Here is a 23,403-nt window from a genome sequence, read left to right on the forward strand (position 1 = left end):
CCCGTTGGAGGCACTTCGGCTGCCCTGGTGGGCTCCACACCACTGGTAAAGAGCAAGGAGACAGGTACATACAGGTGGCTCGAGGAGGCATGAAAGGCGCTCTTGCTCCTCACCTCAGGATGATTTCTTTTACTGTGAGACTCATGGGGGTGGCGAGGATACTGGCGATACACCAGCAGCAGGTATACCAGATTTGACGGTTAACGGTTTTCCGGGGGGGGGGGGGGGTGAGATCAGAGAGGAGCCATGAAGACGCGGCCCACAGGTATCGGTGCCTCCAATGCCAACTGGATGAGCTCACTCTCCCCCAAGCTCACAGCTATGCCCCTGAAGCACCTTGCAGTGCCCGGTAAGCGTGTGTGTGTGTTATGTAAATAAATAACAATATCTGTTATTTACAGAGCCTCCAGAAAGTATTCACCCCTTTACTTTTTTCATATTTTGTTGTGTTGCAAAGTGGAATTTAAATGGATGTAATTGTCATTTTTTGTCGATGATCTACACAAAATACAGGAAGAAAATGATATAATTTGTAAAAAAAAACAAACAAACAAAAAAAATATCTTGATTCAACCCCCTGAGTCAATACATGTTAGAATCACCTTTGGCAGCGACTACAGCTGTGAGTCTTTCTGGGTAAATCTAAGACCTTTGCACACCTGGATTGTACAATATTTTATTATTTTTTTTAATTCTTCAAGCTCTGTCAAGTTGGTTGTTAATCAATGCTAGACAGTCTTGCCATAGATTTTCAAAACTGTAACTAGGCCGCTCAGGAACATTCAATGTCGTCTTGGTAAGCAACTCCAGTGTAACATAACCTTGTGTTTTAGGTTATTGTCCTGCTGAAAGGTGAATTTGTCTCCCAGTGTCTGTTGGAAAGCAGACTGAACCAGGTTTTCCTCTAGGATTTTGTCTGGTCTTTGTGGTTGAATCTGTGTTTAAAATTCACTATTTGACTGAGGGACCTTACAGATAATTGTATGTGTAGGGTACAGAGATGAGGTAGTCATTCCAAAATCATGTTAAACACTATTATTGCACACAGAGTGAGTCCATGCAATTTATTATGTGACTTGTTAAGCACCTTTTTACTCCTGAACTTATTTAGGCTTGCCAATAACAAAGGTGTTGAATATTTATTGACTCAAGACATTAAAGTTTTTCATTTTTTATTAATTTGTAAAAAATTTCCAAAAACATAATTCCACTTTGACATTATGGGGTATTGTGTGTAGGCCAGAGACACACACATCTCAATTTGATCCATTTTAAATTCAGGATGTAACACATCAAAATGTAGAAAAAGTCAAGGGGTGTGAATCATTTCTGACGGCACTTTACATGTGTGTGTGTGTGTGTTGTAGGGGTATCATATGTCGGTCGACATGAGGCGTATAATGATGACTGTTGGTTCTGACTTGGTTTATGACCTCCCACTGGTAAAGTCTATCTGGGGTTATATGGTTTTAACAGCAAAGCCACACTTTAGCTAAATGAAGTTGCACCTTCTCTGTCTGAGAACAGCTTAGGCTACTGTTGGGCTAGAGAGGAAAACACTGATGCAGCAGCTGGGGGTCTGGGGAACTGGGGTGTGACTGATTTTCTGTGTGACGTGTGTGTGAGACTGATGTGGCGTGCATGTGTTTGTTTTGTTTACAATGTCGTGAGGCTAGCCTAATGGATTCAGAGAGGGTTCTTGGTGTTAATCTATACTACCTGGATGAGACCTGAGTTTGTGTGTTTGAGGGAGAGAGAATGCACAAAAGTAGATGGTTAGCCCACTCATAAGATTGGCAGAAGGACCTTAACTTCCTTTTCCAGACTGAAAAGGCATATCTTTCTCTATCTCACTTGATCTGTCTCTTCCCCTCTTCATCCCTCTCTCCCCTCCTCCTCCCTCTCTCCACTCCTCATCCTTCTCTCCCATCTTCTTCCCTCTCTCCCTCTCTCCCCCTCCTCCCTCTCCTCCCTCTCTCCACTCCTCGTCCCTCTCTCCCATCTTCCTCCCTCTCTCCCCTCCTCCTTCCTCTCTCCCCTTTTCATCCTTCTCTCCCATCTTCCTCCCTCTCTCCCTCTCTCCCCTCCTCCCTCTCCTCCCTCTCTTCACTCCTCGTCCCTCTCTCCCATCTTCCTCCCTCTCTCCCCTCCTCGTCCCTCTCTCCCCTCCTCATCCCTCTCAACCCTCCTCATTCCTCTCTCCCCTCCTTCTCCCACACTCCCCTCATCCCCCTCTCTCAGGGTCCCATGACTCGTTTAGTTTCTGGGTAGATGTGAAGGCCCCGGTGGGCCCTGACCAGAAGGCCATAGTCAAATACCTGGCCACAGCCTTCCGTTTCGTTTCCAAGAAAGTCATGAAGAAGTGGTCCATGACACAGGTGAGGGTTCAGCTGGTTCAGATGATTAACCAATACTCTCTTGAAAAGATGGGATCCTCAGTCTTTGTCAGCATATGACTTTTATCACCAGAACCTGACGTTTAAGGAGCAGCTGGACGCAGGGATTCGTTACTTTGACCTGCGTGTGTCATCCAAACCTGGAGAGTCTGGTACTGAGATCTACTTCATCCATGGCCTGTTTGGACACAAGGTGGATGTACTGACCCCATAGCCAGACACCTATAAGATCAATAAACATGTTATTATACAAAAACCTACAGTAAACATCTCCTCCTGCTATTGACTTCTCTCTCTCTCTCTCTCTCTCTCTCTCTCTCTCTCTCTCTCTCTCAGGTGCGTGACGGTCTGTCGGACATTAACTCTTTCCTGGACGCCCATGGTAAGGAGATGGTGTTCCTGGACTTTAACCATCATTACGCCATGGGGATGGAGCATCACACCTACCTCATCAACATGCTCCAGGAAGTGTTTGGACCTAAACTCTGCAAGATCGGCGTTGTCGAGGAGATCACCCTGGACTACCTCTGGGAGAACAAGTACCAGGTGAGACAGACAGGGTGAGGTCAGAAAGTGTGAACACTCCTCCACGTCCTCCACTTACAGATCTAGTTGAACCTCTGATAGTAAGACCCAGTCATCTATAAGTTGAGTGTGTGTGACACCTTAGAGTATTAGTGGAGTCAGGATTTCAGTAGAAGCTAAAGTGGATTACTTACTAAATGCTGCTGCAGTTATTTCAACCTGTCAATCAGGGATCTCATCTCACAGACAATGATTCTCTCTCTCTCTCTCTCACACCCACTCACTCACTCACTCACTCACTCACTCACTCACTCACTCACTCACTCACTCACTCACTCACAGCTATTTCTGTCTGTAAGCGGCCAGTGTGCGTCTTAATGGATGACAGAAGATTAAGTCAGGAGGCAGTTGGTGTGTGTGGACTAGAGTACTCAGTTATGTTACAGTTACTATACTTGTGTGTGTGTGTGTGTGGGGGGGGGGTGGGGGGGGGGGGGGGTGGTGTAGGAGCAGTGGTGGCTATTCAGCACGATAAACTGACTTGTTTCAGGAAACTAGGCTTATGTCACACGTCACACGGAATGCCTTCTGGAACATGTGAACTTTCATGTGCTTTAATAACAAAGTTGTATGCCATCTGTAAATACGAATAGAATTGTTAAATAATGAGCCTAGTTGATTTAGCCACAGAAAATGACTGGAACCTTCCCGCTAGCCACGATTGGCTGAGATAATGGATGGGGTGGACATGCCAAGAGAGAAGTTCAGATGACATTTACATTTTAATCATTTTGCAGACGCTCTTATCCAGAGCGACTTACAGTAGTGAATGCATACATTTCAATTCATACATTTTTTTTTCTCCGTACTGGCCCCCCGTGGGAATCGAACCCACAACCCTGGCGTTGCAAACACCATTGCAAACACCATGCTCTACCAACTGAGCCACAGTAGTCTGCTATGTAGCACGCTTTTGTCTACAACATGAGCTGCAGTATGTGTAGGTAATCCTTTCTAACGTGGTGTTTTGAAAGATACCACGAAGAACTGCAAAAGTGTTGCTAAGGCTCTCCACTTTCTGGAGGATCGAGTTTTGAAGTTAGTGGAATGCCCAGTGGAAGCCGAGTATGATAGCTAAGGAGACTGAGAAAATTCAGGCGTGATTGCAAATGAGAAGGGAGTTGAGAAAAGAACAAATAAGGCTGATATATAAAACAAGGGCAACCATGGCATCTTGACAGAGAGGGAGAAGCATTCATCCATGTATCCGGGTAAGAGAGTCTAGCTAGCTACATTTTCAGATATTATATGTTTCTTATTTTGTCAGAAAGTTGTTTTCATTGCAAGTTAAAGTGTACTTTTAGCTAGCTAGCTAACATTAGCTGGCTGGCTTGCTAGCTAACGTTAAGTGTATGATCTATGCAGTAATATTATTCATATCTCAGAGCCATTTGCATTGCTAGTTATAGCCTAATGTTAGCGAGCTAGCTAACATTGAACCTATACTGAACAAAAATATAAATGCAACATGCGACAATTTCAAAGATTTTGCGGAGTTACAGTTCATATAAGGAAATCTGTCAATTGAAATAAATAAATTAGGCCCTAATTCATGGATTTCACATGACTGGGGAGGGGTGCAGCCATGGTTTACTCACTGTAGAGCCAGGCCCAGCCAATCAGAATGGGTTTTCCCCACAAAAGGGAAAACAGCAATACTCCTCAGCACCCCGCTTACCCCCCTCTGACGATCCCGCAGGTGAAGAAGCAAGATGTGGAGGTCCTGAGCTGGCGCGGTCTGCGGTTGGACGTACTGCCAAATTCTCTAAAACGATGTTGGAGGTGGCTTATGGTCGAGAAATTAACATAAAATTATCTGGTACCAGCTCTGGTGGACATTCCTGCAGTCAGCATGCCAATTGCACGTTCCTTCAAAACTTGAGACATCTGTGGCATTGTGTTGCGTGACAAAACGGCACATTTTAGAGTGGCCTTTTACTGTCCCCATCACAAGGTGCACCTGTATAATAATCATGCTGTTTAATCAGCTTCTTGATATGCCACATCTGTCAGGTGGATGGATTATCTTGACAAAGGATAACATTTTCACTAACGGTGATGTAATCAAATTTGTGCACAAAATTTTAGAGAAATAGGCTTTTTGTGAGTACGGAACATTTCTGGGATCTTTTATTGCAGCTCTTTACATTTTGTGTTTATATAATTCTCTGGTAGATTGCACTGCTTTTATTTCGTCACACTCACAACCGTAAGCTATTTTCTGTAATTAGCTTTCCATTAACTTGTAAATAATGATCTTGTTGTAAGTTAAAGTTAAGGAGTTGTCAGCTATATGATATGAGCATTATTTGAACTGGCTGGCCAGGTAACTTAACGTTAGCTAGCTAGCTAACAAGCTAGAAACTAACCAAAACATTGTTTAGAAATTTGCTTTTAGTTGCCTGGTTTGCTAGATTGACATATTTTTTAACGGATGGGTTTATTGCTGTTAAAATACACCAGTTATGCTATTTTGGACCACCAGACTGCTGTCGTTTTTGGGTTAATAATTGTTCATAACAACAACGACAAGTTTGATGTTGGATGACAATAGAATGTTCATGATGTCACTGCGACAACTGTATACAGACATGTCGATAGACGTAGTATAAACCAGCCTTTAGTCTTGGGTTGTTTAATACCCTAGCGTACTCACTGTTTAGCACATGGCCTCACATGTGAATCCTTAAAGAGATGGGTGGGGCTAAGCTTAAGAGGGTGTGAACGATTGTCATGACTTCCGCCGAAGTCGGCTCCTTTCCTTGTTCGGGCGGCGTTTGGCGATCGTCATCATGGGCTTTCTAGCCATCGCCGCTCCATTTTTCATGTATCCATTTGTTTTGTCTTGTTCCCTGCACACCTGGTTTTCATTCCCCAATCAATCTACATGTATTTATTCCTCTGTTCCCCATCATGTCTTTGTGTAAGATTGCTTGTGTTACGTGTTTGTTGTTGACGCGCCAGACTGGTTTGTTTTATTCCGTGGCATTTCACGAAGATGTTTATTGTTAAACATAATTCTTGTGACTGTTTTGCGCGTTTTGCACTTTTGCCTCAACAAAGTGTGCGCCTCTGCTCTCCTGCACCTGACTTTGCTACCAGTACGCACACACCTCACAACGATGCTGAATGGATGTAGACAAAGAAGAGCTCTTCAGTAGGTGTACCAAAACATTCAAGGGCCATTTTCTCTAAATAATTACTATCCCATTGTTCCTCAACTGTAGTGTATGATATACAATGATAGTGTATGATAACATGATATCCAATGTTAAAAACACACATTTTGCTACATAAGACCGAATTGAGCCAATCGGTCACAAATTTCCATTGGGGTGGGGCCAGGGTAGATGTCTGTTGAGGGGGTGGAGAGGATATTACATCATTTTATGAATCCGGTGACTGAGGCTGCTTATTCATTGATGTTATCGCCAGAAATAACCCAGAACATATTCCAGTCCACGTGATCAAAACAGTCGGAGCCTGGATTCTGATGGGTCAGACCAGCATTGTACAGACCTGACCACCAGAACTTTCCTTGAGTCTTTGTTTACAGGTGGGAAGGAGCAAAATGGAGTCATGGTCAGATTTTCCGAAAGGAGCACGGGAGATGGCCTTATACCCGTGTCGAAAAGGCTTGTAGCAGTGGTCCAGCGTTGAATCTCCATGAGTTGGCCAGTCAATGTGTTTATATTCATTTGGTAGCACGGTTTTCAAATTACTTTTGCTAAAGTCCCCTGCAACAATGAACGCTGCAGGTACGCGGTCTCCAGCTTGTCCAGGGTCCAATGAAGATCTTTGAGTGCATTTTTGGTGTCGGCTTGGGGCAGGATGTACACAGCCGTGTGTTTGCTTGGGGCGGGATGTACACAGCCGTGTGTCGGCTTGGGGCGGGATGTACACAGCCGCGTGTCGGCTTGGGGCGGGATGTACACAGCCGTGTGTCGGCTTGGGGCGGGATGTACACAGCCGCGTGTCGGCTTGGGGCGGGATGTACACAGCCGTGTGTCGGCTTGGGGCGGGATGTACACAGCCGTGTGTCGGCTTGGGGCGGGATGTACACAGCCGTGTGTCGGCTTGGGGCGGTATGTATACAGCTGTGGTGATAATCCCTAAGAACTCTCTCGGAAGGTAAAAAGGGCAACATTTGATGACCAAGTATTCCAAGTTGGGTGAGCAAAAGCTTGTAAATTCCTATACGTTTCCCCATCGCACCACTTGTTATTGGTCATAAAGCAGAACCCTCCGCCTTTGTTCGTGTGTGTGTGTGTGTGTGTGTGTGTGTGTGTGTGTGTGTGTGTGTGTGTGTGTGTGTGTGTGTGTGTGTGTGTGTGTGTGTGTGTGTGTGTGTGTGTGTGTGTGTGTGTGTGTGTGTATGTGTGTATGTGTGTATTTGTGTGCGTGCGCATGTTTATCAGAAATGTCTCTCATTTAGAGATATGGTCAGGTGAGTTTCTATGTTCTGTGACCCTAATCTCGATTCTAGAGCCAGATTACCTGGCAGGTGACAGATGTGTAGTAATCAGACAGACGAGACCGGTACAATAGGTGAGTCATAATTATGAATTAGCAGATAGACAGATTAAGGGTTAAGGTGTGAAAACAAAATGTTCTGAGAGTGAGTCTGAGTCTTGTGTGTCCCAGGTCATAGTATTCTACCACCACCCGTCAGCTGAGAGCTGTCCATTGATATGGCCGGGCAACAAGTGTCCAGCTCCTTGGGCTAACACTACAGACACCACCAAACTCTTTCAGGTGTGTGTGTGTGTGTGTGTGTGTGTGTGTGTGTGTGTGTGTGTGTGTGTGTGTGTGTGTGTGTGTGTGTGTGTGTGTGTGTATTTCGTAGTGGATGAGATAAGATGATAAATCTCATATATAAATCCAACTGATGATGATGTTGATAATGATTACCATTATAATTCTAGTTCCTGGAGACAACACTAGGTGAGAGGGCTAAGATGGGGTCCTTCCACGTGACTCAGGCCATCCTCACCCCCAGAGTCAAGACCATTGTCAAGGGCCTGGTCAAGGGGCTACGCAACTACCTAGTCGAGAGGTGTGTGTTATTAGTGTTACTGAGCGTATAGTATGTATTCTGATAGCAGCCAGCAGAGGGCAGTATACACAGCCAGTTTTGTCAGTTTATCAGTAGGTCAGACTCCCAGTAGGGTGAAGACCCTAAACACTGACTGATCTAAGGTCAGTTTGGCCTCTCCCCCTAATGCTTAAAGGTAGGACTTGGGGAAGGTAAATTGTAAGGGTAATGGTTAGTTAGACTCTCCAGGTAGTTGCCCTTAGGTACAGATCTAGGGTCGGGTTGCTCTCCATAAATCCTCACATTAACCATTAAGAGAAGAAAACAGAAAACTGACCATAGATGAGTGTCTAGAAATGACTCTGAAGCGGATATTTAGTGGAGACAGCAGGCTGGGAGGATATGGCCTAATTTTGCGTATCCGCGGAAACAAGATGGCTTATTATCACAGGATAAACATTCCCACTTCCTGGTTTTGTCCTGACGGCTGCAGGGGCTTAGTGGAAGGTTAAGGGCTCTATCACTGATACGACCCTGGCCGTTGTGTGTGTGTGTGTGTGTGTGTGTTTGCTGAAATGCGCCCATAACTAAAACAGTGAGAGCTCCAAACTTAAACAATGCTTTGGATACAATAACTTTAGTCTGACTCAGTCACTACTGTACCTCTGCCTCAGACACAGCAGCTCTTACACTCCTTCTTTTCTTTCTTCCACTCCCCCTTCCTCCCCTCATCATCTCCCCCCTCTTCCCGTCCTCCTCCCCTTCTCAGGAACCTTCCCATCATATTAACGTGGGTCGAGACCCAGAAACCCGGTGTTGACGGGATTAACATCATCACCTCTGACTTTGTGGAACTGACTGACTTCGCCAACACAGTCATCAACCTCAACAACCTCCTGCTCAACGAACAGGACCGCAGGAAAACCTGACCAACGCCACCATAGAGTCAGAATGAGTAGACTGGATATGAGTCGAAAAGAAACCCACTTGGATCTTTTCACGGTTCCGTTCTACCCATCATGGCAGCTGCATCACTGATCACATGACCAGACACTTGGGGACACGTGATAATGGGACACTCAGACATACATCACGTGACTATCTCATGCACTTAAAGCTCACATGTCCATTATTGACTGATCATGGTCAGGAAAATGTCCACAGAGATTCACATATTGCGCTTATAAGTATAGCAACGTACAAGGGCTGAGACTGCTTAAACACACACACACAGATTTAACAGTATTTCACTGGTAGCAATTTACAGCTGTGTGTTGACATGCAGTTATTATGATAACACAGTCAAGATTGCTATGATCTATGTCATCTTGATTTATAACTAGCAATGAAAGTCTGGCTACAGCCACTCACACACAGCTGTCTGGATGTGTGTGTGTGTGTGTGTGTGTGTGTGTGTGTGTGTGTGTGTGTGTGTGTGTGTGTGTGTGTGTGTGTGTGTGTGTGTGTGTGTGTGTGTGTGTGTGTGTGTGTGTGTGTGTGTGGCTTGTGGCAGTCCACTGATTATCACACTGACACAGATAAAAACTCCCAGACTAACTGTACATTTCTGTGGTCCTCCTGGAGGGGAATGATGGGAGGGAGAGAGAAGGAGAAGAGAGGTGGAGTCCCAGACAAGGGTAGACAGAATGGGGAAGGGCGATAGAGAGGGACTAAAAGAAAGACTAAGAGGAGACAGGAGATATTGTTCAGAATTAAGGAGGAAAGAAAGTATGTGTGTGTGAGAGAAAAAGAGAGAGAGAGAAATAGAGAGAGAGATTGTATCAGCACAGCTGCTGTCTGCAGGCAGTGAGGACCTTGTTTTATTCTCCCTCATTGAGAAAGATGTTTTCATTTTACCTCCCTCCTTTTTTCAATTCAAATCAAATTGTTTTAGTCACATGCACCAAATACAACAGGTGTAGGTAGACCATACAGTGAAATGCTTACTTACAAGCCTCTAACCAACAGTGCAGTTAAAAAAGATAAGAATAAGAGATAAAAGTAACAAGTAATTAAAGAGCAGCAGTAAAAGTAACAATATATACAGGAGGGTGCCGGTACAGAGTCAATGTGCGGGGACACCGGTTAGTTGAGGTAGGGGGGGCAATGCAAATAGTCTGGGTAGCCATTTGACTAGATGTTCCCTCCCTCTTTCTCAACTGGTGTGTGTGTGTGTGTGTGTGTGTGTGTGTGTGTGTGTGTGTGTGTGTGTGTGTGTGTGTGTGTGTGTGTCTCTCTCAGGCCAAACCGCATTGTTGATGCTCTTGCTCTCAGTAACACACACACACACACACACACACACACACACACACACACACACACACACACACACACACACACACACACACACACACACACACACACACACACACACACACACAGACACACAGACACACACACACACACACACACACACTAACACACAAAGGGACACTAATTGTAGAGTCATTACACATACCACAGAGGCTTGTGGGAGTGGAGCGTCTCAAATAGACAAAGAAATACAGACACGTTCCTCTGTTATTTGTTTGTTCTGGTTTCTCTCTCTCTCTCTCTCTCTCTCTCTCTCTCTCTCTCTTCCTCTCTTTCTCTCTCTCTCTCTTCCTCTCTCTGGTCCCGATGATCCCAGTCAGTTCCCCAGGTCTCCAAGGAGAGTCAGGGTTTCACGACCCCAAAGGGACCCTCGCTTCAGTGGGTACAAGAGCATTCTGACGTAGGGCCTTGGTAGTAGGTTATGGATGTCAGGGCAGGCGATGATAATCACATCCCGATCAGGGGACTCCAGGCCTCTCTCTGTGTGTCAGTATTTATCTAACTCATTATGAGAGGTGTAAAATGTAATGGCCTAGTATGATGCTGTGACTGTGTGTAGAGAAGAGATAATGGAGGGAGGGAGAGATATTGAGATGGAGCTTGTTAAATGCAGCTTGGAACCACACCAAACCACACAGAACCTACCCAAACCACTCTGGATTGTACACTCTAACCCTCTGGAGCAGTATGCAGTTGCCCTAGACACTGATCTATGGTTAGTTTAACTGTTTCCCCTCTAATAGATCAAGTTAGGATTTAGGAGAGGATAAACTGATTCTAGATCTTTGCCTAAGGGTAACTACTGCAGAGCCCTCTCATTGGGCTTCTCTATGACTGACAGTTTGTTACAGACTTCACTCAACAATCTTTAGCCGAAATGTGTTTCCTAACCTAAACACTGAGATTTGTCTGAATAACGTGTTTTTCTGGAATCACAAGGCAAAGGGCCCCTGATTCCGAGCAGCATCCCTGTCAAAACAGCTATGGTGTGGAGTGCCCACCCTCCCTGCCCCTCCACGGAATCACTTGGGAATTGTGAAATTCACTGTAGAATGCTGTCCAACATTCCATGGCCATCTCTCTGCCGCCAGGGTCTGTGTTTCTCTACGATGATGTCATTGTGAAAGTTTAGTTCCTCCAAATGGGAGGAGGCCCCCATGGAGAACTCAAACACTGGCCGATCTTTGCTATACCTACCAAAGAATGGACAATAATTATTAAGCAACATATTTTATAAAGCTATTTGTTTTTTTACTTAATGCAGCAGTTATCAAAAAGCCACCTGGACTACAGGAACTCAATTGTATGTTTATTGTTCAATGACAAGTAGGATGGCTTGGTAGTTAAGGCTGGACAACTAGATTATGCAAAGTCTGTTGATTTCTGGTAGAGTATACCTACATCAGGGCTTGCTCTAGGCATAAGCGGTCGCTTAGGGCCCCTGGTCGATAGGGGTGCACCCGGCCACCCTTAATATATATATATATATATATATATATATATATATATATATATATATATATATATATATATATATACACACAAGTATGTGGACACCTCTTCAAATCAGTGGATTTGTCGCTGACAGGTGTATAAAATCGAGCACACAGACATTCAATCTCCATAGACAAACACTGGCAGTAGAATGGCCTTACTGAAGAGCTCAGTGACTTTCAATGTGGCACCGTCATAGGATGCCACCTTTCCAACAAGTCAGTTCGTCAAATTCCTGCCCTGCTAGAGTTGCCCCGGTCAACTGTAATTGCTGTTATTGTGAAGTGGAAATGTCTAAGAGCAACAACGGCTCAGCCGCGAAGTGATAGGCCACACAAGCTCACAGAACAGGGCCGCTGAGTGCTGAAGCGCGTACCGCATAAAAACGTCTGTCCTCGGTTGCAACACTCACTACCGAGTTCCAAACTGCCTATGGAAGCAACGTCAACACAATAACTGTTTGTCGGGGTGCTTCATGAAATGGGTTTCCATGGCCGAGCAGCCGCACACAAGCCTAAGATCACCATGCGCAAAGCCAGCTGTCGGCTGGAGTGGTGTAAAGTTCACCACCATTGGACTCTGGAGCAGCGGAAATGCATTCTCTGGAGGGATGAATCACGCTTCACCATCTGGCAGTCCGACGGACAAATCTGGGTTTGATGGATGCCAGGAGAATGTTACCTGCCCCAATGCATAGTGCCAACTGTAAAGTTTGGTGGAGGAGGAATAATGGTCTGGGGCTGTTTTTCATGGTTTGGGCTAGGCCCCTTAGTTCCAGTGAAGCGAAATCTTATCGCTACAACATATGACATTCTAGACGATTCTGTGCTTCTAACTTTGTGGCAAAATTTTCTGCAAGGCCCTTTCCTGTTTTAGCATAACAATGTCTCTGTGCACAAAGCGAGGTCCATACAAAAATAGGATGTCGAGATCGGTGTGGAAAAACTTCACTGGCCTGCACAGAGCCCTGACCTCAACCCCATCAAACACCTTTGGGATGAATTGGAATGCCGACTGTGAGCCAGGCCTAATCGCCCAACATCAGTGCCCGACCTCACTAATGCTCTTGTGGCTGAATGGAAGCAAGTCCCCGCAGCAATGTTCCAACATCTAGTGGAAAGCCTTCCCAGAAGAGTGGAGGCTGTTATAGCAGCACAGGGGGGGACTAACTCCATACTAATGCCAATGATTTTGGAATGAGATGTCCGACAATCAGGTGTCCACATACTTTGGTTATGTACAGTATATATACACATTCACTGAGCATACAAAGCATTAGGAACACCAGCTCTTTCAATGACGTAGACTGACTAGGGGAATCCAGGTGAAAGATATGATCCCTTATTGATGTCACTTGTTAAATCCACTTCAAATCAGTGTAGATGAAGGGGAGGAGACAGATCAAATAAATATTTTTAAGCCTTGAGACAATTGAGACATGGATTGTGTATGTATGCCATTCAGAGGGTGAATGGGCAAGACAAAACATGTAAGTGCCTTGAAAACAGGGTATGGTAGTAGGTGCCAGGCGCACCAGTTTGTGTCAAGAACAGCAACGTTGCTGGGTTTTTCATGCTCAACAGTTTCCCGTGTGCATCAAGAATGGTCCATCACCCAAAGGACATCCAGCCAACTTGACACAACTGTGGGAAACATTGGAGTCAACTCAATATTAGGAAGGTGTTCCTAATGTTTGGTGTACTCAGTGTAATATATATATATATATTTTAGGAACTCAGTTGGGGTCTCAACTTACTGTTAAGTGTTAGAATAGTAGAATACACAAGGTCCAATTTCGACAATTAGTTGTGTTTATATCTCATGTCAGTCACTGACATTCACTCAATTAGCCTATGTCAGCTAACATTTTATAGGGTGGTAAGTTAGTCTATCCAGCTATCTAAACTTGTAGTAATCAAGGGGAGCCCCCATTCATTTCGTTAGTCGTTCTCACTCAGATATCATATTAACATGGCACAAGTCATGCCAAAATGTGTAGAATTGCAGGAAATAAGCTGTAAAACTGGACCTTTTTCATGACAAAAATGTTTGAATTGCATGAATTTAGCTGTAAGATTGCAATATCTTCTTTGCGCCCCATGGCAAAATGTGTAGAATTGCAGGAAATGAACTCTAAAAGGCTTCATGACCTACATGGAGAATCACTTCACACTGAGAATATTTTGTAGGAGTAGGATACTTGGTGACCTGTGACATTGCCAAAATAAAACCATTTGTCCATTACAAACAAGATGGGACCTTTCATTCAATTACCTTTTAATTTATTGAGTGATTGGTTACAAATGTACATGCATGCCATTGGGCGGGACACAGAGTCCTCTCTGTGTCAGATAGCCCCCTCTGATCCTGGGTAGCCTCTCCTGCCACACAGAGAGGAAGAGGTGAAGCAAGAGGTTTTACCCCGCCCAAAATCAGTCCACGAGTATAAGCCCACGAAGTATGGAGATCAATGAGCGTGTCGAATCTGGTCAAAAAATAATGCAATTGCTAATTTGCTACATTAGGCTATTTGATTGAATAGACGTTTCTTAATGGTTATGTTGCTGCAAATGCACTGATATAATTGGACGCATGTGGCATTTCGGCAGCTATGGAGGAGAAAAAAAACGTTATATCAGAGTTGTGCCTGTTGTCATAGAAATAGATAGACTCATCATGGATAGCCTATAGCCCATTTTAGCATGGACATTGCAATCGAGGACTTGCACCATTTTAAAGTAGTCAACTCGGTGGGGATTCCATTGAGTTCTGTCAATGCAGAAGAAGAAAATGTACTACTTTAAAATGGAGATAGCCTCAATGGCGCTGTCCCATGCTGTCACAGAGCTATAACGGCACAGATACAAAGATGAGTTCTCTATCCCTATGGCATGTTGGTCACACTCTGTATCTGCCCACTCATATGCTAGAATTGTCCCAACTGATCTCGCCTCCTCCCGCCTGCCTTCCATCTATGAGAACAGATATTTCCATTGTTAGAGCGGTCACTCAAATATCTTGTCAATATAATAGACAATCTTTGCGCCACACCACCGCGAGCCACCTGGGAAGCTGGACGCGCGTGCGTAACTTGAGCGGGTCTTGTACAGACTATTGACTCACACACCAGAGATTCGCGTGCTGTCGGCGTGCTCCAGTGCCTAGCAGGACAAATTCCGTCTCGCACCTGCGGACAGCAGGTATGCGATGAAACGATTAGCCCTTACCTCCGCTCTCTTGAGGCATCCGTTACATAGAAGATCGATTTTTTTCTAACCATAGCTCTAACTGAGTTAGGATACATTAGGAACTATATTGTCATTATATTTTAATTCCCCCGAAATAGGCTAATCACCGTGCAAGGAAATACATTCCTGAAGTAATTAGGTTTGCTAAACGTTGTTGCAGTCAGGGCAGCTCTAAGGGAATTGATATAAATTAGATTAAAGCTACATGCGTAAAAGGGACTTTGGCTCCGATTTGTCACAATCCGAAGAAGAGGTCACAATTTAGATATCTTTCTCAGAGGAGGAGATGAGGAGTTGGGAGAGGTCAAGCAGAGGTGTCTGTTAACACCTACCCATTATGACTGTAAATTTGAGCACGCGCACGCGCGTCCCCTGTCCAGTCCCTGTTCTTCCCAGGTCCTATTCCAGCTGTTGTGCGTTCCTGTGCGCTACACGGCCAGCCTCTCTGTGTGTATGTGTATGTATGTATATTTTGTTTGTGGGTGAGGACGGCGCATCAAGTATCTCCTGAAGAACCGCGAGTGCAGTTGAACTTCTCGGTCCAGCGGTGGAATGCGCCGGTGATGCGTCCTGGACAAGGTTTAGAGGAAAGTGACAGCAGCAGAACCGCTTGGATTTTTTATTAAAGAGAAAGTTTGGGAACTTTTGTGTTTGTGTTGGAATCTTCTCTCGTCATGACCGAGCTTCTCAGCCCCGTTTCAACAACGGTAAACCTTTATATTCTATTCGTTTTACGTTTATTTCGGTGTATTATTTACACGTGACAAGGTCTATATGTTATTTATAGCCTGCTATGTTTTCATAACATGTTATTCTGTTACATTAGCCTAAATGGGTTTTTTTAACCGGTAGGCTGGTCCTATACTACCGGTTCCGTTGTTCTTTTAGAGGTTCATTTCCTGAGTGAGCCATTTAGCAGCATAATGACAGATTATAGCTCAGTAATCCGTGTTTAATTGCAGATTTTGTTATTTTTAAACACACAAAGAACACTGTTGTTGATTTTCTATTGCTGTGCACCCTGCATGCCAATATTGGCTTTGGCTCTGGATTACAAGTCCTGCGCAGGCAAGCCTGTGCCTGCACCATGAATGTTGTGTCTGCAGACAGTATACAGAATATGATCACGTGAATGATCCAAGATCTGTATACTGTATGGTACACCACGCCCTCTCGGTTCCCAGGTATTCTGACAGTGTTGGTGACATGTGCAGAAGATAAAGCTCCCTCTCTCAACAGGTAACTGGGTCAGTCTACATGGGGAGGTGGAGTTTAATGTAACATGAACCTGGTCCACGACATACAGCATTTACAATCCTCCTTAGAACCCTATAACCCCAGTGTGTATCAGACCATACCCCCTGACCCTATAACCTTTGACCCAGCCTTATCCTTTCAAGCCAGAATGAATGTAGAATTTGACCTGAGCTTCACAAGCTACACACCCTAGCCATGTTCTCATCGTAGCATGAAGGTGAGACGGGCAGACAGGCCAGTGGCACATTGTCCATGTGATGAGGCGATCAATCACAACAGTGGATGGAGAGAAGAGGAACCTAATTTAGCAGTTTGTCTCTACACAGACTGTGGAGAAAGTGTTGCAATGTTTTCTGAAATAGTTAGTATTTCCAGATTCTTCTCAGATTGAAGGTAAAGACTGGGTTCTTCTAGTTTGAGACGAACATTTGTTTACTTGGTGGTGCAGAAGATAGACCCCGAAAGTGTTAGGTGGGTCTCAGCAGAGTACCGTTGAGGAACCACAGGCATAGCCAAGTGGGGAGATACTATTGTAGAGTGGTATCTCACTCTAGTCTGTTTCTACTTATAACCAGAGGGGAGTTTCAGAGTCTGGTCAGATATGAGGGAATATATCCTCATGAGAAAAGGATGCAGACTACCTCTTACTACCCTATTTCTCATCCAAACAACCACCATCCCTTTTCATGCTTTATAAGCTTTGTTACGCTGTTTGAGGGACTGTCTGTTGGTGTGTCTGTATTTTCTCTCTCCTTATGACTCTCCCTTTTGTGCTCCTCCTCTCCCAAAGGTCTCTCTCCCTAATCTCCACCCTGCAATCTCGCTCCATTCCTCCTCACATTTCCCTCTCCTTCTTTCATCTCCCACTCTTTCCCTCCTCTAATGTCTGGTCTATCCCAGAGTGACTTGGCATCTAAACCGTATAGGTCAGCTGACCCAGAACTAATTTAGTATCTGTCTGATATCCATCCTTCTGCAAGTCAAAGCACCAGCTGATCCACCACATATAGTATTATAGGTAATCTTGGGTTTCCTAATGCATACCTTCATATTAAGTATCAGATTGGCTTCAGTGACTTTCAGCTGTACCAACATTAGTCAACCCGGGCATATGTCGATTTGGATTCATAATTAATTTTTTATTTGTTTACGGGTGATGAACACAATGAAAACAAGAGCTTCCTGGTCTACATGTATGTATTTGAGGAGGTGTTCAGGCTAGGATTTATTAAGCAACTCTTCAGCTCTGCTCCTACACTTATTAAAACACACACACACACACACACACACACACACACACACACACACACACACACACACACACACACACACACACACACACACACACACACACACACACACACACACACACACACACACACACACACACACACACACACACACACAGGTTCGAAAGGCCATGCGGAGGATGAATCCAGAGACAGAGGGGGGGTTTGTTTCTAAAGGTCACAGCTTTCTCCTCTCCCGGGTACTTGACTGATCAACTTAAGCCATTGATTAGCCAGAGAGTGATTAGAGTGAGACAGGGAGGGAGGGAGGGGTTACCACACTCGACCCTCATGTATAAGTGTTTCTGTGTGTGTGTGTGTGTGTGTGTGTGATGTGTGTGTGTGTGTGTGTGTGTGTGTATGTGTGTGTATGTGTGTGTATGTGTGTGTGTGTGTGTCACCCAGAGGGGACTAGGCAGAAGCAGGGACACAATAAGAGCTTTGTCAGCGTACGGAGACCTCACATGGAATGTAGGGAGGGACCGGCCAGAGAAAGAAAGACAGAAGAGAGAGGGGAAGAGAGAGATATTAAATTAGTGCGCTTGTGTACAGTTTCCCTTTTTTTACATCCCCACCCCCAAGGCACACACCACAGACCCCTAAGGGAGTGAATGTTATTTATAATAAGGGTTACGTGGAGAAAATGGGACCTCTCTGAAAAGAAAATGGATGGCCCTCCCTTCAGCAAAATATATTTGACCTAAACCCTCACTGAACACTTTACAAAAAACAAGTAACCCTCCCCTGTACCCAAAAGTATAATTAAAACATAAGGTGGACAGGAGAGAACATGTCTACCCTTTACCCCAACTTCTTGGACAGACCAGAGCCTTAGATATGCAGTTTTAGAAACTGTGCTTCGTCCTGAAAGCATTACATGTCAACGCAGGAATTTTGATCGTGCACAGGGCTGCGGGCCAGAAGGTTGTGGGTTCACAGACCACCGTGGACAAGAGTAGGAATGGAAAGATCTCCTTTATAGTAAAAGCATTGCATGAATCTATCGTTTTTTGCAGGTCATAAAAAAAATCATTTTTATAAAGATTTCATCCAATTCTACGTAATTTGACATATTATCAAAATATATTTTAATACCACACAAATTACCGAAATTACAGGCTAAGAATAGACAGAGAGATAGGCCGTTCATTTTATCATATTTCTTCAATGCCAAATCAGTGTGTCTTGTTTGCAACTTAACTGTCCCTGTTTGCAAATAATTAAATCTGAGACGTCGTTAGGAATCTGAGCATGGTACTTTCAAAAGTTAGACCTACCTTTCCACCCCAGACAGTAGAAAAATGTAAGCTTTAACTGCGGCTACTCTTCTTCTGTGGCTTAACCCAACGAGAGAAGGTCACAATCGTTTCCCTAAAATCTGCCTGGGTTTTAACATATTCTACTGTACAGAAAGTGAATAGCTTAATCAGTTGATAGTGACAGAATTAGATTACTTCCCAAGTAAGTCCATGTTTTGTCTCCTTGGTTATAGAAGGTTGTAGCTCAGCCTCTGAATGTCATAGAAACAGCTTGTTTCTAGCATAAAGCATCGCGGACCAAAGCGCTGTTATAGATCACTATATAATCGGATCCATTTTATTTTCCTAAATATTCTTAAGCTAACATGGGGAAAGCCTGTGCTTTTTCTATAATAAAAAGTAGGCCTCTTATACCCCCTCAATTTGAGTCTTGGTTTTAACTTAACAGCTCTTCATTGACACTGAGTAGGCTATATAAAGAGTGCATGGAGGGTGGAGGAATTGACCTAAGAATCTATGGATATAGCAGCCCATAGCCTAATTTCGTCTGTCAAACAGGTAGGCCTACTTCTTATTTCTATATATAGGAAGCAACAGGCTCCAACACAAAGCCCTCGTTGTTAGTAAATTCAAATGAAAACGGTTTAAATGAATTATGCTGCTTACTCAAATTTGCCTACTTTCAGAACCATGTCCATTGCCGATTGATTGGGCCACAGCTGCTGCTTCAAGTTTCAGCTCCACAATGTCATTTTCTCAAATCTGGCTTATTGTGAAGGGAATAATTCTGCTAAATAAGCCTACATCATGGGAAAGAAACATTATTTTTAATAAAATACATTATTTTAGTAGCAAGCTATCAAAGTTGACCTCTGGTCCTCCACATCTTCGTGCTCTCCTTCTCAAACTGAACAGCATAGCCTATAGGTTAGTCCAAGCACGATATAGTGCATTTTTTGGACTAGGCCTAATCAACAACAACAAAAATCAGAAGAAACCTTTGATTCTCCTCCTGAACTGCCACTGTAGGCCTACAAAGCACAGCCATTGGTTAGCCAGCACACAAACAAGTGTTTGACCAGTAAGATCAGAGCAGACCAAGGCTCAGTGTTGGAATATCCATTGAAGTGTGTAATTCAGTCTAGTTTTATTTACACCATCCCAGCAACTATCTTAGAAATCTAACTTTGCTCTGTGCTTCTTATGCTATGTGTGTGTTGAGCAGTTTAAACATCTCTACTGCCGTTTCTACCTTAAGTAGTAGACCTCTGTTATGAAAACGCATAAATCTCTGGGTTAGAACTTAGAACCCCAAGATATGTTCTCTGACCTTCTTTAGGAGCGACTTGGACCGGGATCCGATCCCCATCACCAGAGATATGGAGTCTATAGACGTATAGGAATGTGACACACACACACACGCACGCACACACGCACTCACACACACACACACACACACACACACACACACACACACACACACACACACACACACACACACACACACACACACACACACACACACACACACACACACACTCACACACACACACACACACACACACACACACAACCCAAGAATGTGGCTGCTGAGTGTAGTTCAGTATTCTGTATCCCGGGGCGACACACCTGAGTGCTCCGCTAAAGCTTAACGAGGCCAAACACCTGCCCTGACTTGCCTGCTCACCTGGGTGTGTGTTGTTTGTGGGATGGGGGCTGTGTAAGAGGGGGAGGCGTGGAGATGGATAAGGGTGATCGTAAAGCAGCTCCTGTCATTATGAAGAGCACTTCTACTTCAACTGCTGTTGACCTCCATCTACATCTGCTCCTCTCAAACACACATATATACCCCATTTATCAGTTGTCGATTATCCTTTGTGTGTGTGTGTGTAAGAGTGTGTGTGAGCGATTGCTGGGAATACACCCGCATTAAGGTAATACCCGTTTCCCTGAAGCGTGGAGTAGGATGTGTGTGTGAACATGATTGTGTTTGAGTGTTTGTGTGTGTTCTCTCATGGTGTGATGTCGGGAAGCAAATGTGATAAAGACAAGAGCTGATGTGAGATGTTGGGTGTGTGTGTGTGTGTGTGTGTGTGTGTGTGTGTGTGTGTGTGTGTGTGTGTGTGCGTGCATGCGTGTGTGAGAGAGAGAGAGAATGTGTCTGTAGAGGGGCAATGGTGCTTTTGCGCCGTAAAGGAAGTGAGCTCAGACAGGAAGAGAGTTCTGAATTAGAGGAAGTGCTCTGGCGCGGCTGGTGATTTGTGTTTCCTCTGCAGAGGAAAGGAGGAGAGGAGGATAGAGGAGAGGAGGAGAGAGATGAGAATAAAGGAACGAAGAGGTGGGAGGAGGAGAGGAGAAGAAAGGACCATGGAGAGGAGAAAAGAGTAGAGGAACATGGAGGAGGGGAGAGGTGAGAGGAGAGAATAGAAGAAAGAGGAGGAAAGAAGATGAGAGGAGAAACAAAGGAGGGGACAGAGGACGGCTGAGAAGAGACAAAGGAAAGGAGAGAAAGAGGATGGAGGGAAATGATAGGAGGATAAGGAGCAGGAGCTGGAGGAAGAGAGAGAGGGAGAGAAAGGAAGGAAGGAGGAGAGGAAGGAGGAGTGATTGAAGGGAAGGAGGTGCGGTTGATGTGGTTTTAACAAGGCTCTAATCATCTGAGCTGTGCTGTTTCACTCGTCTGTGTGTGTGTGTGCATGTGGTAGGGGTAAACATACTTCGATCACTCGCCAAGGCCAACCCACCCAGAAACTCAACAAACATAGACACACCTCCCCACCATGTCATTCTGGTGCTCTTACTGTTTGTATTCATATCTATATGAATATTTTCTCTATGTTTAATCCCTCCTCTTGCCAACTGCTCTCCGTCCTCTCACACACTTTCTAAGGCTTTAAGGTCAATTCTTCATACATACTATACTTTTACACATACTCATACACCCACACTATCTAGATGTAGATTTATTGGCCTTCGTTTTAATTCTTGCACAGAGCTGTGAAATAAACCTCACTCCAATCAACAGTTGAAAATTCACAACCTCTGTCCCCTCTCATTCCATGGCCTTTAGGGTGGAATTGTCATTACCACTGCCAAGAACTAAGGTCGTGGTCTTCTGTGGGGAACTTGGTCCCTCAGGGCGGTTTGACCAGAGACAACCACTCATGGTCACAGCCATGGTTGTAGAGTGCCACTGTGGTGTGTGTGTGTGTCTGTGTGTGTATGTGTGTGTCCCAATGTGGGCATGGGCATGCCAAACACTCCCATACACTCGTGGGAAAACGGCCGGCATGGAACATTCCAGCCCATTCCTCCCACTGGAGTGTGTGTGTGTGTGTGTGTGTGTGTGTGTGTGTGTGTGTGTGTGTCCTCCCAGCCTGTGCCCTGTTGAAGTGTTTTTTTTCCCTCTGGAACACTTTCACACAGACATTCTCTCACATGTGGCAGCTGTGTGTGCGGGGAGAGAAGTTTCTGTGTGTGAGAGTGTGTGTGTGTGTGTGTGTGTGTGTGTGTGTGTGTTATTTTTTGTATTTTATGTATTTATAAAAAACAATTGTTAGGGGGTAGTTCAGCTTTAATAGTGCAGGTAGATTGTAGATTCCATCAATGTAATTTTCAGCATAATTTCCAACCCCCATATACGTATGTATATATAAACTCAACAAAAAAAGAAAAGTCCCTTTTTCAGGACCCTGTCTTTCAAAGATAATTTTTAAAAATCCAAATAACTTCACAGATCTTCATTGTAAAGGGTTTAAACACTGTTTCCCATGCTTGTTCAATGAAGCATAAACAATTAATGAACATGCACCTGTGGAACGGTCGTTAAGACACTAACAGCTAGGCAATTAAAAGGTCACAGTTATGAAAACTCTACTGACTCTGAAAAACATCAAAAGAAAGATGCCCAGGGTCCCTGCTCATCTGCGTGAACGTGCCTTAGGCATGCTGCAAGGAGGCATGAGGACTGCAGATGTGGCCAGGGCAATAAATTGCCATGTCTGTACTGTGAGATGCCTAAGACAGCGTTACAGGGAGACAGGACGGACAGCTGAACGTCCTCACAGTTGCAGACCACGTGTAACAACACCTGCACAGGATCGGTACATCCGAACATCACACCTGCGGGACAGGTACAGGATGGCAACAACAATAGCCCGAGTTACACCAGGAACGCACAATCCCTCCATTAGTGCTCAGACTGTCCGCAATAGGCTGAGAAAGGCTGGACTGAGGGCTTGTAGGCCTGTTGTCAGGCAGGTCCTCAACAACGTCACCTATGGGCACAAACCCACCGTCGCTGGACCGGACAGGACTGGCAAAAGTGCTCTTCACTGACGAGTCGCGGTTATGTCTCACAAAGGGGTGATGGTCGGATTCGCGTTTATCGTTGAAGGAATGAGCGTTACACCGAGGCCTGTACTCTGGAGCGGGATCGATTTGGAGGTGGAGGGCCCATCATGGTCTGGGGCAGTGTGTCACAGCATCATCAGACTGCCTGCAATGATAACAAGCTCAATCTCAATG

The 23,403-nt window shown here is 44.7% G+C and overlaps 2 protein-coding genes across 7 annotated transcripts in view; both read left to right on the forward strand.

Annotated features, from left to right (window-relative positions):
- Positions 1-240: 240 nt before the first annotated feature.
- plcxd2 (phosphatidylinositol-specific phospholipase C, X domain containing 2) lies at positions 241-9,407 on the forward strand. The gene is made up of 7 exons (XM_029690188.1): positions 241-349; positions 2,242-2,378; positions 2,470-2,589; positions 2,733-2,942; positions 7,626-7,736; positions 7,907-8,037; positions 8,786-9,407. The coding sequence occupies exons 1-7, from the start codon at positions 247-249 to the stop codon at positions 8,943-8,945; spliced, it is 972 nt and encodes a 323-aa protein (XP_029546048.1). The 5' UTR covers positions 241-246; the 3' UTR covers positions 8,946-9,407.
- Positions 9,408-14,910: 5,503 nt separating this feature from the next.
- Positions 14,911-23,403, forward strand: part of LOC115152595 (pleckstrin homology-like domain family B member 2) — a 50,149-nt gene continuing 41,656 nt past the window's right edge. For 2 of the 6 annotated variants that reach the window (XM_029697386.1, XM_029697385.1), the window contains exon 1: positions 14,966-15,778. In XM_029697386.1, coding sequence (XP_029553246.1) covers positions 15,746-15,778 — 33 coding nt within the window. In that variant the 5' untranslated portion in view covers positions 14,966-15,745. Of the gene's footprint in view, positions 15,779-23,403 lie in introns of all 6 variants that reach the window. The other 4 variants (XM_029697406.1, XM_029697384.1, XM_029697392.1 and 1 more) reach the window with 4 other exon arrangements.

The sequence above is a fragment of the Salmo trutta genome, chromosome 2, assembly GCF_901001165.1.
Source record: "Salmo trutta chromosome 2, fSalTru1.1, whole genome shotgun sequence".
Taxonomy (NCBI): Eukaryota; Metazoa; Chordata; class Actinopteri; order Salmoniformes; family Salmonidae; genus Salmo; species Salmo trutta.